The sequence below is a fragment of the Equus asinus genome, chromosome 5, assembly GCF_041296235.1.
Source record: "Equus asinus isolate D_3611 breed Donkey chromosome 5, EquAss-T2T_v2, whole genome shotgun sequence".
Taxonomy (NCBI): domain Eukaryota; kingdom Metazoa; phylum Chordata; class Mammalia; order Perissodactyla; family Equidae; genus Equus; species Equus asinus.
The window spans coordinates 38,751,196-38,765,033 of NC_091794.1; the positions used below are offsets into that span (position 1 = coordinate 38,751,196).

At 35.9% G+C, this 13,838-nt stretch overlaps 1 protein-coding gene across 7 annotated transcripts in view; it reads right to left on the reverse strand.

The window, feature by feature from the left end:
• Positions 1-213: 213 nt before the first annotated feature.
• ATP11B (ATPase phospholipid transporting 11B (putative)) overlaps positions 214-13,838 on the reverse strand; it is a 110,168-nt gene continuing 96,543 nt past the window's right edge. For 6 of the 7 annotated variants that reach the window (XM_070509362.1, XM_044771136.2, XM_070509361.1 and 3 more), the window contains 2 exons: positions 4,325-4,458; positions 214-531 (listed from right to left, as the gene is read on the reverse strand). In XM_070509362.1, coding sequence (XP_070365463.1) covers positions 450-531; positions 4,325-4,458 — 216 coding nt within the window. In that variant the 3' untranslated portion in view covers positions 214-449. Of the gene's footprint in view, positions 532-4,324; positions 4,459-12,245; positions 12,372-13,838 lie in introns of all 7 variants that reach the window. The other variant, XR_011503268.1, reaches the window with a different exon arrangement.

Sequence of the window (13,838 nt, forward strand, 5' to 3'; positions counted from 1 at the left end):
ATAAAAAAATAGAGTTTTCAAGGCAAACTTTTCAGCATAATTTACAGAAGCAGATTTAAATAGAACACTCAATAACCAAGCTAATACTAAAAAATACAATTAACTAGGAATTATCTCCCTTGTCTATCTTGATATTAAAATATAGTGGCCTTAGCAAGAGGCTGAAATGCCATTAAAGAGTCCCATAAGCACAAGGGACAATCCAGACAAAGAGATGGAAAATGTCTCTTTATTCAAAAATTTTAACATGTTTAGATTTAAATTAAGGGGGCTGGAAGGGGCTTGTGTTAATGCTTTTTGTTTGTTTGCCATTATAACTGAGTGGGTGTGAACTACTCCCCGAGATTTCAGAAAGCAAATCTGAGGAGCCAGCACGGCCATTACCAGGATGATCATGCTGAATTTGAGGAAAGGAGTTGAAATGGCTCCCACAAAGTACTACTGCCACTTTAACAAGTGGATGATTCCATTGTGGAGAGAGTCAAGATGCTCCTGTCGTTGCTACAGAAAGGATCCGATGCACTCCATAATCTAAAGTAACAGGAAGAGAAAAGTTTAGCTCACCAGGACCCATGTTTTAATTAAGAAAAAGTAATTTACTCTGAAACTTAAGACCAAAATGCAATTTGAGTATTAAAAAAGTCACTGATTGATTCATTTTTAAATGCTAAAGAGAAGTTCTTCATACTAGCATTGAATGGATATTCCATTTATATCATATAAAAACTTGGGAAAAATAAGGCTCTAATCATTATATAAAAATATTAGCCAAAGTTCAGACATTCCTTTGCATTAAAACAATTTCTAGAGGCAGTAAAGCATAAGACACTCTTAAAAATCTTAACAATTCAGTAAGAAATAAGTTTGTTTTAAGAGGTATGCATATTCAGTTTTACTGAAAAGCAACTAAGGTGTATTTTGATATCAGAGAAGCAAACCAACAAACAAAAATCCCATTTATCAAAAGTATGGAATGAAACAGTAGTATGTTCATACTATATTATTATTATTTTTTAGCTATAAATCCTATTCTAAAGATTTTAGTATAATTTGCTCGCACGTAGTAAATGCTTTATTCAATAGGTATCAAAGATACCTGTATGTCACTAGGGTTTTCACTTCACGAAAACAAGTGATCCTCTACTGGTCTGGAAAAGTTAACCACTGTCTGAATAATACAGCCTATTAGCAATCCATTACATAATATTTTATTTGCAGCTGTGCTAATTTAAGCTAAAATAACTCAAGAGCAAAAATAGCTCTCCATGCTTAAAATAGCCTAACCTATTTCAAGGACAATATTAGGATTACCAAGGCTAAGGTGCTTTTCTTAAAAACTAAAAGCACTTAACATTAAATACATTTTATGTAACTTTTTCCAGGGTTTCCACTTTCCTTAAACAAAAATGTTAGAGGAAGAGACTAGCTTTTTGGTTTTTTTTTGGTGAGGAAGATTGGCCTTGAGCTAACATTGGTTGCCAATCTTCTTTTTGCTTGAGGAAGATAGTCCCTGACCTAACCACTGTGGCAGTCTTCCTCTATTTTGTATATGGGACACTGCCACAGCATGGCTTGATGAGCAGTGTATAGGTCTGTGCCTGGGATCTGAACCTGCAAACCCTGGGCTGCTGAAGCGGAGTGCACAAACTAACCACTATACCACTGGGCTGGCCCCAAGAGACCATCATTGAAAATGGCCGAAATTCACTTTTACCAAATAATCTGCTGTTTCCTAGAGACTCTGTATGTAGATCAAGTTTATATCAATTAAGTGAGCACAGTTGTAATGAAGTTTGGAACCTAGAAACTCTACAAAGTTGGCAAAGAGGAAGACAAACTAGCAACAATCATACCAGTGGTTTACAGGTTCTCTAATTTTATTAGTTTCCAGAAAACCTTAAATAATATCTACCTTAGTTTAAGGAAGGCCTTGTTTACTACTGTCTCTCTAGCACCTAGAACTGTGCCTGGTACATAGTAGGCACTCAGTATTTGTGAAATAAATGAATGCAGTGAGACTGAGCATTTCTTTGAGTAAGTACTTATGCAAGAAAAAGTATGCTCAGACACATGACAAAACATAACTATCAACACCCCAATTATCTGGAGTCCTTTCCACTCCCAAACTGCCTATATTTTATATTAGCTTTTCTTCTTTTCCAACCATTGCTTACGTAGAAGAATCTTATTAGGTAAGTTTTCCTTCATTTTTGATCTTTTCAAAGCACATAGGTGCGTTCGTATGTTAAATATCATATCTGACAGAATATTAAAAATCTGAACAACATATTAACTATTATCTCCTTTCTATTTAGAAAATAGTTTTAATTAAGATAAAGTAACTGTTGGTAAAATAATAGAGAAAATCATTTATTGTGAAGTACAGCCTTTTAGGGTACAATATGGTATATCCTTTATACAGCACCCCGATGCTGCCTTTGAAACTGAGCTTGCAATAATGGCATATTTCTTTGATGACAACAATTAATAAAATGCAAGTAGAATTTTTGTGCCTGCATAGTAAAAGTTTAGTCAGCAGAGAGATCTGTCATATGAAAGCACTAGCTGTATTTCTCAAGTGATGCCCATTACCTCTGACGTTTCATATGTTAATGAATCTAAGGACGTCTACATTTTGTAATAGATGCATCAACCTTGCCTTCCTTTTAAATTAGAATGAAATAAAAACATAGAACAGAGGCTGTTCCAAAATCAAAACAGGAATGCCAAACATATTTCACTAAGACAATTATGTGTAAAAAACAAAAACAAAACTCTACATTTCAAAATGACTTTCAGAGTTTAAATATAATGTCAATGGATCTATGGCAATTTTCATCTAGCCCTTTGAGAAGCACCGAGTGGCTCTGCATACTGTGTGATTTTATCCACTAGAAAAAATGAACAGATCTCTAAAGACTTATTAGGTTATTCATTTGAAGAATAAAGGGACATAAGACAGTAGTAACCAAAAATACAACCTGAGATATCAGACAAAATTGGAAAGGTATTTATAGTCTGTCAAATAAGACATTAATTACTATTAAACATTATATTAGAAAAATAAAAAAATAAAGTCTTACAAAAAAAAAGCCACAATTTTAAGTGAAAACAAGTACGGATGATAACAGCCGTCTTCAAGAGAATATGCCAAACTAAATCTCATTATTCCTCGGGCAGGTTGAAAAGGGACAATGCAGTATAAAAATGGCTATGTGAAGAATAACGGAGGCATATTACCTAAATAATTGTTATCAAGAAAAATGGGAATATACATGAAGTAGAAAAATATTTTTTGGCTCATTTAAAATTAATTCTAGTTATTTTTTTAAATAGTGAAGATGCATATTGTCATTAAAGAGACCTTTCTGTTGAAGTAGAAATTTTAAAAATTCCGGAGAAGTTCAATAGTAGTCTCTTAGTCTAACTTCCACCTTAGTTCTGCACACTAAAGCTATCTTAAATAAAATATAATTATAAATTAAGTCCTTCTGGAACTTCCTTTGGGAAACTCATTGGCCTAGCTACATGACAGTGCTGCTTTCTTATAATACATTTTATAATACAATAGTGTAAGTCAAAACATAAGTCCCAAGAAAGTTAACTGCTCATGGTAATTCTTTTATGTAGAATAAAATTACCACAAAATGGAATCACAGCATTATGGAAATATTTTTGATCATACTTTATAATCAATAAATGGGGACTGAAACTATAGGCATTATAGTAACATAAGAATGCTATTTATAAATGCAACTGTACCATAAAGACATGGCCATAACTGAAGGCAAAGTGGGAACTAACAACTTTGCCAGTTACCTGAATTTTATGATACGTGAATGACATCATACTCATCATTTTTAAAACACAAAGTTAACCACATATTAAAAATTCTTTTATCAACAGATAAAAGTAGTGCCTCCTCCACCCTTTTCCCTGCTCTTAAGATACTTGTTCCAATCTCTTCCAAGCCAAGGCACATGACACTATTCACATGGCACGCTGTGGACTATGGAAATCACCATTTATATCTGCCCATATGTAACCCTTCACACACACCAGGACACCGCTGCTCTGCTTTTGGGAATATGATATCATTCACCTTAAGAACACCAAGGTGTGAAAAACGTTATTTCTACTCCTTAACATCCTCTAAATAATAATATGTCTCTTCGGGAAACAGATGAAGGAATGAATCCATTTCACTTTCAAATAAATTTAAGCCGCATTTGCCAAAAAAATTGGTATTTTTTGTTATGACCCACAAAAGAAAGCACTGATAAATACTCATCTGCAGCAAAGGTTACTTAGAGAAATTTCACACCTGCTGACATGGGTCGGACTACATCTTCCTATTACTCGTTCCAGCATTCTTCCAACAGATGCGCACACTGTTTCTCCTTCTGAGAAACAGCACATGGAGTCCAAGCACTTGATACTTGAATTTGTTTCAGCAAGCTGGAGGAGTTCAAGCAGAAAAAAAGAAGTTATTTACATATTTGGGCTTCCAAAAAGCATTAAAAAAAATTACAACAAGCACCTTAAAACCAAAGTAACGTATACAAATATACGCTTTCTATAGTATGGAAATATATGGGAGGCTTTAAGAGTAATCATACAAAAATATTTAAAAGGCACTGTCCTAAATTAGAGGTTGAGTACAATAATTATATAACAACAGCTGGATATTATTTAAATCTGCAAAGATTTTGGATTTTAACATTTTAATAATTTATTATGGCCAAAATAATTTACATCAACCACTTGGAAACTTAATGCACTCTAACTCTTTTCCATTTTTGTTTAGGTGAAACGCTCCTACAATTTCAGTTAAACACGTCTAGCAACTGAGAAAAGTGGAGCGTGAACGATTTGGCAGACTGGGAAATGACAACCAGGCAGGACCTACCCCCAGTCTTCAACAACAACAGTAACAGCAGCAGCAACAATACAGTCATGTGCCGCATAAGGACGTTTCAGTCAACAATGGACTACATATACAACCGTGGTCCCACAAGATTAGTACCAGATAGCCTAGGTGTGTAGTAGGCTATAACATCTAGGTGTATGTAAGTACACTTTATGATGTTCGTACAACAAGAAAATCGCCTAATGACACATTTCTCAGAACGTACCCCGTTGTTAAGTGACTCATGACTGTAGCAGCAAACACTTTATATGTAGTGTTTACTATGTGCCAGGCTCTAAGCACTCTACATATATCCAGTCCATAATTATCCTTGAAAAAAGCAACATTTACCTTAAATTGCTAAGCAACTATTAAGTGCTAACCATGCTCATAATCAGATCATCTTGCTTTTTAGAAATTAACTAATGGTATAAGTGACTAAGAAGTACTATTAAGATTTAAAATTGAATTAATTTCTGAAAGTGTGCAAGATTCATATGGATTCAGGGATAAATAATCCAGCAAGATAATTTAAAGCCATACTCCTAATAATTTTAATCCTGTTAAAATGAGGGAAAAAATGGTTATGACCACATAGCCCAGTGAATCCCAACCCCAGTTTTGACACAATCAAGGGTACCCCTCAATTTCTCAAGGGTTGTCATTTTAAACAAACTTATTTTCATTCACTCTCCTTTACATGCATAACATTGCATAACAAATCTTTTGAAAGTATGGAGGAAGAAAGACAACAAAAATAGATTCATTACAGTGTTGCAATTCACAAAGGTTGGGAATCACCAAGTGTCTAGTGTACGTGTGGCAACAGGGGACATTTGTGGAGACACTCACAATGGACAGAAGAAATGGATGGGATGGAAAGTAAATAACCTGGTATTCTGAACCTAAGCAACTGGTGTGGGCCTGCGGAGGGTAACCCTACCAAATACCAGGCAGACAAGAAAGCACGGTTCTTGTCTGGTGATTACCAGATGGTGCCAGTGTCCTAGGATCTGCTAAACACTGAGAAACAGCCAACTTTTACTTCTTTCATTGTAATACCTTGGTTTAGGACTGTTTATGGTACTGATTCTTAAATTGTGCTTTGTGAGATGTTTACAGAAACTTCACGAAAAAAAGTTCTTGGCCAATTAAGTTTGGGAGACACTAGTTCAACAAAAATCTACATTTTAGTCTAGACTTTTTGAGTAAAAGACTGCCAGTAAGTCAGGATGCATGCTCAGTCTCCAGAGGGAGAGCTAGACAGAGGGAAATTCTCAAATTTGGTTTTTCAGTAAACTCCCTCCTACTTAGGAACATTAATATTCAGAGGAATAGTTCAGGAAACGCTGGTTTAGGTAACAGGATTTCATCAGTCTTCAGTTTCCTCCTTGGGTCCCTGGGCTCTGATTCCTCCATCTCAAAATCAGGACTCTACAGCTCCTATATACTCAAAGGATAAGGTATGACACCTCAAGGAGGCCATTAAGGCCCTTTATAACCTTACCTCATGCTGCCTTTCCTGCTCCACTTCCCAATGCTCCTGTGCAGTCTGCACACAGCCAACCATGTGTTCCCTGCCTATGGGCACGTGTCAGGGCCTGTCACCAATTATTGTCAGAATGCTGACCCCTACACCAAATTCAGTTTAAATACCATCATCTCCACGAAAGGTCCCTTACCTCTCCAACTATCAATAATCTCTCTCTCTCTGTATTCTATTCCACTGCCTGTTTGCATCACTTAAATGGCACAAGCACTTAAATTCAACTTCTATTTATTGAGTAAGGCACTGTGCGGGTTCCTACAGGGGGTAGCAATCCTACCCTCAATCTACTGAGTTAAGGGTAAAGAAAAGGGTGGGAGATAAGTCAGGAACAAATAATAATGGCAGTTACATTAACAGGATGTTTACTGTGAAGGTGCCAGTTATTACAGAAGACACTTCTCATGAATTATTTAAAACTTAGAACAACCTTTTGGGATAGGCACCAACTCATACCAATTTTACAGATGAAGAAATGGACAGGTTAAGAATTTGTTCAAGGTCACCTAGCTGGAGCTTGAGTCTTGGTTTCTTTGATTTCAAAGCCCAAACCTCTTTACTATGCCATTATACTGCCTTCTTATAATTATAGTATGAGGCAGGCTACAAATATCAAAAAAGAGGAGGGAAAGCTCAAACCCAGCTGTTGTTGTTGGTATTAGTGGGAGGGCATGAAAGATTCGATAAAAAAGATGGCATTTGAAATACATCTTGAAGACTGGATGGGATTTCAATAGCTGGAGAAGGGGAAGAAAGAGCATCTTGGGCTAAGCGAAGAGAATGAGTAATTGTGTGTGGGCAGAAAAGCATGACGTGTCTTCAGCACACATTTAGCACAAGTGTAAGACAGAGTAGTTATGACTCCTCCTCTCTTGCAAAAAGACCAGTGCAAATCACAGTGTGACCCATGGATGAGTGCTGGTCGGAAAACACTGTCACTGGCCAATGAGGAGATAAGTGTTTCTGGTCTGTGAGACTAGAAAATTTTATGGCAACTTGACAGAATATTTTTATAACTGTTGAATCTGATAATAATTTAAAAATTGGCTTATTTTATGTATCTTTTGAGTTTCATTTCCTAGTAATTCATTTTTATTGTATTTTACAAACGTATTGGTCTGCAATGGACTGGAAATTAAAAACAACAAAACAAAACAAGAAAAAAACAAACTGGTCCTTCATCACATTTATCTGGGGAGCACTGAACTGGACCAGAAACTCAAGAGAGCAAGGAGTTCGTCTGGTACTTCTTAGTTTAACAACATGTGGCTTTGCCTAGGTAGCTGGTGCTCAATCAACTGATAGGGATTCACTGAAGTTGAAAGCCATAAAGTCAGCAGCATTTGAGTGTCTACGTAGGTGCAGAACACTGCTTGGGTCTGGATCTGATTTTAGGTAATCATCTTGCTTTGCATTCATCACCTTTCACTTTAAAACCTAAGGACAGGTGATAATATATGGGCAACCCAAAAGAGAGTAAACATCTCGAAATGTCAAAAATATTATAAAGAAATGACTCCTTCAGATCACTTTTTGAATTAAGCAAAATATATTTCCTTTTTTTCTTTACTTAAAAAAAAGTCCCAGCTGCTTTGAAAATACTGAATGCTGGTTAATTGTGTTTCCGTAAAGCTATCCACAGAAAACAGTATCCTGCTCTCCAGCAAACCTCCAAGCTCTACCACTTTCCCATAGACAGATCTCTGATCTCATATTCAGGAACTGGAAGCCCAGCGAGAGGACATGTAGCCATAGCTGCTAGTATAACTGGGAGTGGGAATGGGGGAGAGCATTTAGATCTCATTTCATTCAAAGCAAAGCAAGGAAATCATTACCTTTTTTTTTTGGACTACTTATAAATACCAGAAAAGAAAAAAAGTAAAGTAATGGGAGTAAGACTCTACCTGGTGGCACCAAGAAGTAACTTTTAATTTACCAGAAATTTTGACTGGTTGGTGAGACTCACTTTCCAACACACTTGCTTCCCAGGAATGAACACACAACTTAGAGCCGGAAGGGCTGCCAAGCAAAACAACTGTGGAGATTCAACATGACTATGTATGGCTAATATCAACTTCCATCTTGATAGAACTGGCCTTTTGAAATAAATTCTGGCTCACTGCTCTCATTTCCATTATTTTCATATCAATGGTGGTAAACATGCAGAAGTTTCTCCCATTGCTTCTATAAACTGTCTTCCTTAAATCTGCTAATGTTAAAACTGTCATATATTTCTACATTTTTTAAGTGACTCCTATGACATCTTACCTGTAAAATCAATTAAAGTTTTTTAAAATTTAGATAAGAATTATCAAACTATTAACCATATTTGTTCTTTTGCCCTTAAAACTGTTTCATATACTTCATAATCAAAGTGAGCACCTTACATAGCCTTAAAGGAGCTATTTGGGAAGAAGCCTTAAACTAAAATTAGGAGGGGAAAAAAAAGATTTATGTTTAAGGAAATGTTTTTCTTTTTAATGTGAAATCAAAAACAAGCAAATATTACTGATTTCCAAATTTGGTTAAGAATAATAAAACTTCTAAAACAAGTAATAGCTTCACCTCATTATTTAGAACTGCAAAAGGTGGCTGTCTAGCGATGGCATTTAGATAAATGCTGTTATCTCACTCAAGGTCTGTTACTCCAAAACATGTCTCAAGCTCACACTCAGTCTTCTAAACTCCCTTCCTTCTTTCTCCCCAAGTGAAATAAACGATGACTTTGAAAGGTAGCTATAAATATAAATAACATACCTCCCAAACTGTCTTTTAGGCATCTCCAAAGAGGAGGAGATTTCTGTATGTGTTGCCTAAATTTAGTTATGAAAATAACCATACAATAAGAATTCTATGTATTAGGCAAGCTTATTTTGATAATTTGGCTTATTCCTAGTTTCAAAAAGACTGAGGCCCTTTTATTTTAATAATGTGGCTACATAAATAACAATACACGACTAAGAATTTGTAGTTTAGGTGAAGAAGAGTATCAGTATCTGTGAAAAATGATAAAATTCCCAATTTTAATGGAGAGGGTAAATCAGAATAGCACTAACTAATGAACTAAGCCATGGCACAACTGATGTTAAGAATTCAATTTTCTAAGTATCAACCATTTACAGCATGTCACAGGATAACTATTTGGTAGAAATAATTCAATACTAATATTTTTCCTCATTTCAACCTCCAGATGAAAAAACTGCTCAATAAGTCTGCAAAGATTTGAAAATAAGATTAGGTTTGTGAATTGTCATATTTATCAGGTATGCATCTAGGTCCTGCTATTGGTGGCAGACTTAATATTATTAGTCTTTTAAATATCCAATTCTATTTGCTTACAAAATTTTATTGATTCAGAAAAGTGTAGCTTTTGGTGCCAAACAACTAAATATGGGCCATTAAGGTTTTCTGTTCCTTTGTAGTTCACTGCTTTGTTAAATGAGGCAGTAGCTGTAAGTATCTTTGTCACAGGAGACGGGGCCTTGTAGTCGGCTGAAACCGTTGAAAATGTTTGTTGCTGTTGTTGGTAGCCGGTTTCAGGTGTGGGGTGTAAGCACCCTGGTCCACAACGAGAAAGGTCAGCAGCTCCAGCTTCCTGTTGATAACTCCATGGTTGCTGGAAAGAGGACATCCAGAGCAAGGCCAGGAATTCAGAGACAAAGAAAGGACAAAACTATGGAGGCCTAAGAGGCAGGTGGCAGCAGGGTGAGATAACTAGAAGACCCTAGCCCACGGCAACATTTAGGGCTTAGCATAACACTCTGCCTGATTTGGCAAGGCTGAGCAGATTTTGATTAGAAAAACAACTGCCATTTCAAGATAGAAAAAATAGAAGAGGAATATTATATAAGTTATTTTTTTAAAGTGATTTTTATCTCAAAATTTGTGCCAAAGGCAGAAATACGTGAGAAGAAAAATAATCAAGATATATTTTATTTACCAATTAAAATTCAGTGATAAGCAGAAAAAAATTATAGATCAGGGCAACACCCCCAGCAATTCTACTAAAATCACATTCATGGTTTGGGGGGCCTTCTGGCTCCTTGTTTATAGGAAGAGAGACCGAACGTCACAAGATGATGAGAAAATTCACTTATCATCCCTTTCTAAAGGCAACCATAACAAGGCCCCTGTTATTTAATAGGAGCATTCTAAGAACCCAGTTCTCAACTGTACTGTACATTTAATGGACATACTAAAGCAGAGCAGCAACCAGATCCATGTCTTATGAAATATCCATTCCAACCTTTGGGGAACTTTTATGACAGAGGACATAATTTTACATTTTTAGTATAGTTAGGTCCCAAGTGGATTATCTGCTTTGTAGATTATACAGAGCATAATATAAATCCCAGCCAGCTCCCCCTCTTTACCCATTGAGCTCTTTGGCTGAGTTTTCCTTGCTGCCTAATCAGGGCATGTTTTGTTTTTGTTTTTTTTTTTTTTTTAAAGATTTTTTTATTTTTATTTTTTTTATTTTTTCCTTTTTCTCCCCAAAGCCCCCCGGTATATAGTTGTATCTTCTTTGTTGTGGGTCCTTCTAGTTGTGGCATGTGGGATGCTGCCTCAGCGTGGTTTGATAAGCAGTGTCAGTCCGCGCCCAGGATTCGAACCAACGAAACACTGGGCCGCCTGCAGCGGAGCGCGCGAACTTAACCACTGGGCCACGGGGCCAGCCCCCAGGGCATGTTTTAAAAACTAAAAACCTTTCTATATTTATCAAAGCAAAATATAAGATAAATATATTGTACAGATAATAAGAAGCATTGCAAAACAAAACAAAAATTCAGAATTCTTTTGAATTTCTTTCAATTAATAATGACTTAGAGTTGATTAATCTTCAACATTTTCCATTTAGGGGAATTTACTAAAGGAATATAATTTTAAAAAAATGTCTTCCAGAATAATTCAGATTTTTCAAACTATTATACCTGTTCCATGGTCTGATTTATAGTAGAGTTAAAGAATTTACAATCTTCAAGTAGCTTTGTTTTCAAGTTTCACCACTTATGAGGGTTTATCTCAGATGAGACAACAGCACCTTCTTGACCAGTGATTACAATATACAAAATGGCAAACAGTCCAAGTAAAAATATATTATTAGTAAGAATTTTTACCCTCCATAATTATTACCAATTAAAATATTTTGCATATCCCAATTAGGTCTAGAAGTGGTTGTTACGGTTTATTCCTCAAGAGGGGAGCGAATCAAGTCCTCATCAATTCATACTTCTTTATACAAAGATATAACTATGAAAGTTTGTGAAAACTAAGAACTGAGAGTTTGGTAAATATCAGTCAATAGAAGATTATTCCATACCGAGTCCAAGCACTCATTTGATCATTCAACTCAAAAGGTAGACTTAGGTAAGTAATTTAGTGTCTAACCACATTAAGATGTATGAAATGATACACAACTACAACTTCAAGTGGGAAAACTGATTTCAGAAATAATAGAAATAGCACGACATATTTTCAAAAGGAGAAGTGAAAAGAAATAATTTCTTGAATATAAGAAAATAGGTTGTGAGAATAACTTATTAGGTTAGAATTTGAGGTGAAATATGATTTAACAATATAACTCCAAAGAAGGCTTAATAAAATTTTCAGGGATGGACATACAAAAAAATGTAAAGATCACAAAAAAGGAAAACAAGTAAACAAAAACAACATACGAGAAACAGAGGAGGAGTTAGTAAAGTAAAAACTGAAATGTCAGGCCAGTTCTCCCATAGCATGCCCCAACGAGAACTTAGCGGATATGTGCCAGAAGGTCCAGCGCAGTACTACCTAGTGCACGCAAGAACTGTCCTGCTGGCTGCAAGCCTCAGCTAGCAGGTGCCTACTGTCCTCCCCTCTGTGCTTGCTTTCAGCAAATTCATATGCTGAGCTGACTGAACCCTTATCTTCTTCCATCTGGAAGGACAGAAAAGCAACAAGTCTCAGATTACAGAACAATACTCTCACTGGTATATAGGGTTAGAATCAAAACAGCAAGTTGGGGCCCACAATCTGTGAGGCACAAATGAATGTTTGCACAACACCACATTCATTTACTGTCACAAAAGAGAGCCAACAGCAGCTTCTTAAGGGTTATACAACAAAGCACACAAAACAAAGCCATGATATTCCACTGCAAAAAGTTAAATTAAAATCAGGTTTTCTTCACTAAAATTCAATTTCTTCTATTAAATTCCTTGCCATCAAGATGTAGGGTTCCTGTTGCAAAGGTATGTCCCATTTCACACTTCTCATGTCCCCTTTTCAGCAGACTTCTCTATCCTAACTGGACTTCAGGGGAGTAGAAGGGTCAATCACTTGGCCTTTCAAATGTCAGACAGTGGGTAAGGGGGTGCTGGATTGACTTGATTTATTTAACAAAATTAATTTAACCCTTAATTTGAAATATGTTTTTTTAATGAGAGTTTAATTTATACAAATTTCCATTATTTGCTTTTTCTATATTTGTATTAGAGACCTTCTAAGGAGTATGTAGTCCATAGCCATACTAATTTTAACCTTTCTTAAACTATAAAAAATGTCCTCAACGAATAAAAACATGTTTTTCCTCATTTCTATGTGTTTTCTCAGTTTTAGGACTACTAATTATTTCTATGAAAAAAATGCTATAGTGAATTTCTTACATATATAGAAAATAAAGTAGAATTCCTTGGTTTCAAAACTACAATAAGTTTATGTACAGATAATTTATTATTACAGCTTTGCCTATAATACAGGGAAGGGGAAATACTCAAAAGAAGTTTTCTTTTATTCAAAAGAATGTTGTTAATAGTTTTGTATTAATGGTTCTTAAGAAATACTAACCTGATGAAAGATGTGAAAGGTCTTAAAGACATTTGGTATCTGCACAATTTTCCTGTCACAACAGTAAACAAGCTACTGTGGATCACACCCAGGAATACTGTTCAATGCAGTTTAAAAACAAGATGCATTCAAAATTCACAGCATGTATCAGCAGACAGATGCAGGCGGGCACTTGTTCTTTGTGCAGCTATGAGCAAACGCCCACTCAGTGGTCACTCACTGCTCATTTAAGCACTGTTATTTCTGCCTGGCCTTTGACTAAGCATAGTATTTCTTCTTTTTGGTTTTCTATGATGCTTATAGTAAGTAAATAGTCCACAGTACGTAAAATGATCATTTGATAGGTGAAGAACGTGGAGGCTCAGAGAGGTAAACTAATTAGGTTAGGACATACAGGGAGCAGTGCCAAGGGCAGCTCTAGCATTCGGGCCAACTGTCTCCCCAACAGGGCTCTTCTCCTTTTGTTATACAACCTGATTGAAGAGCGGCTTGCAGCAAAGGCAACCTGACCAACATACTCTGCTCTCATTGTGTTCTTTCACAGATGACCATGAAGTT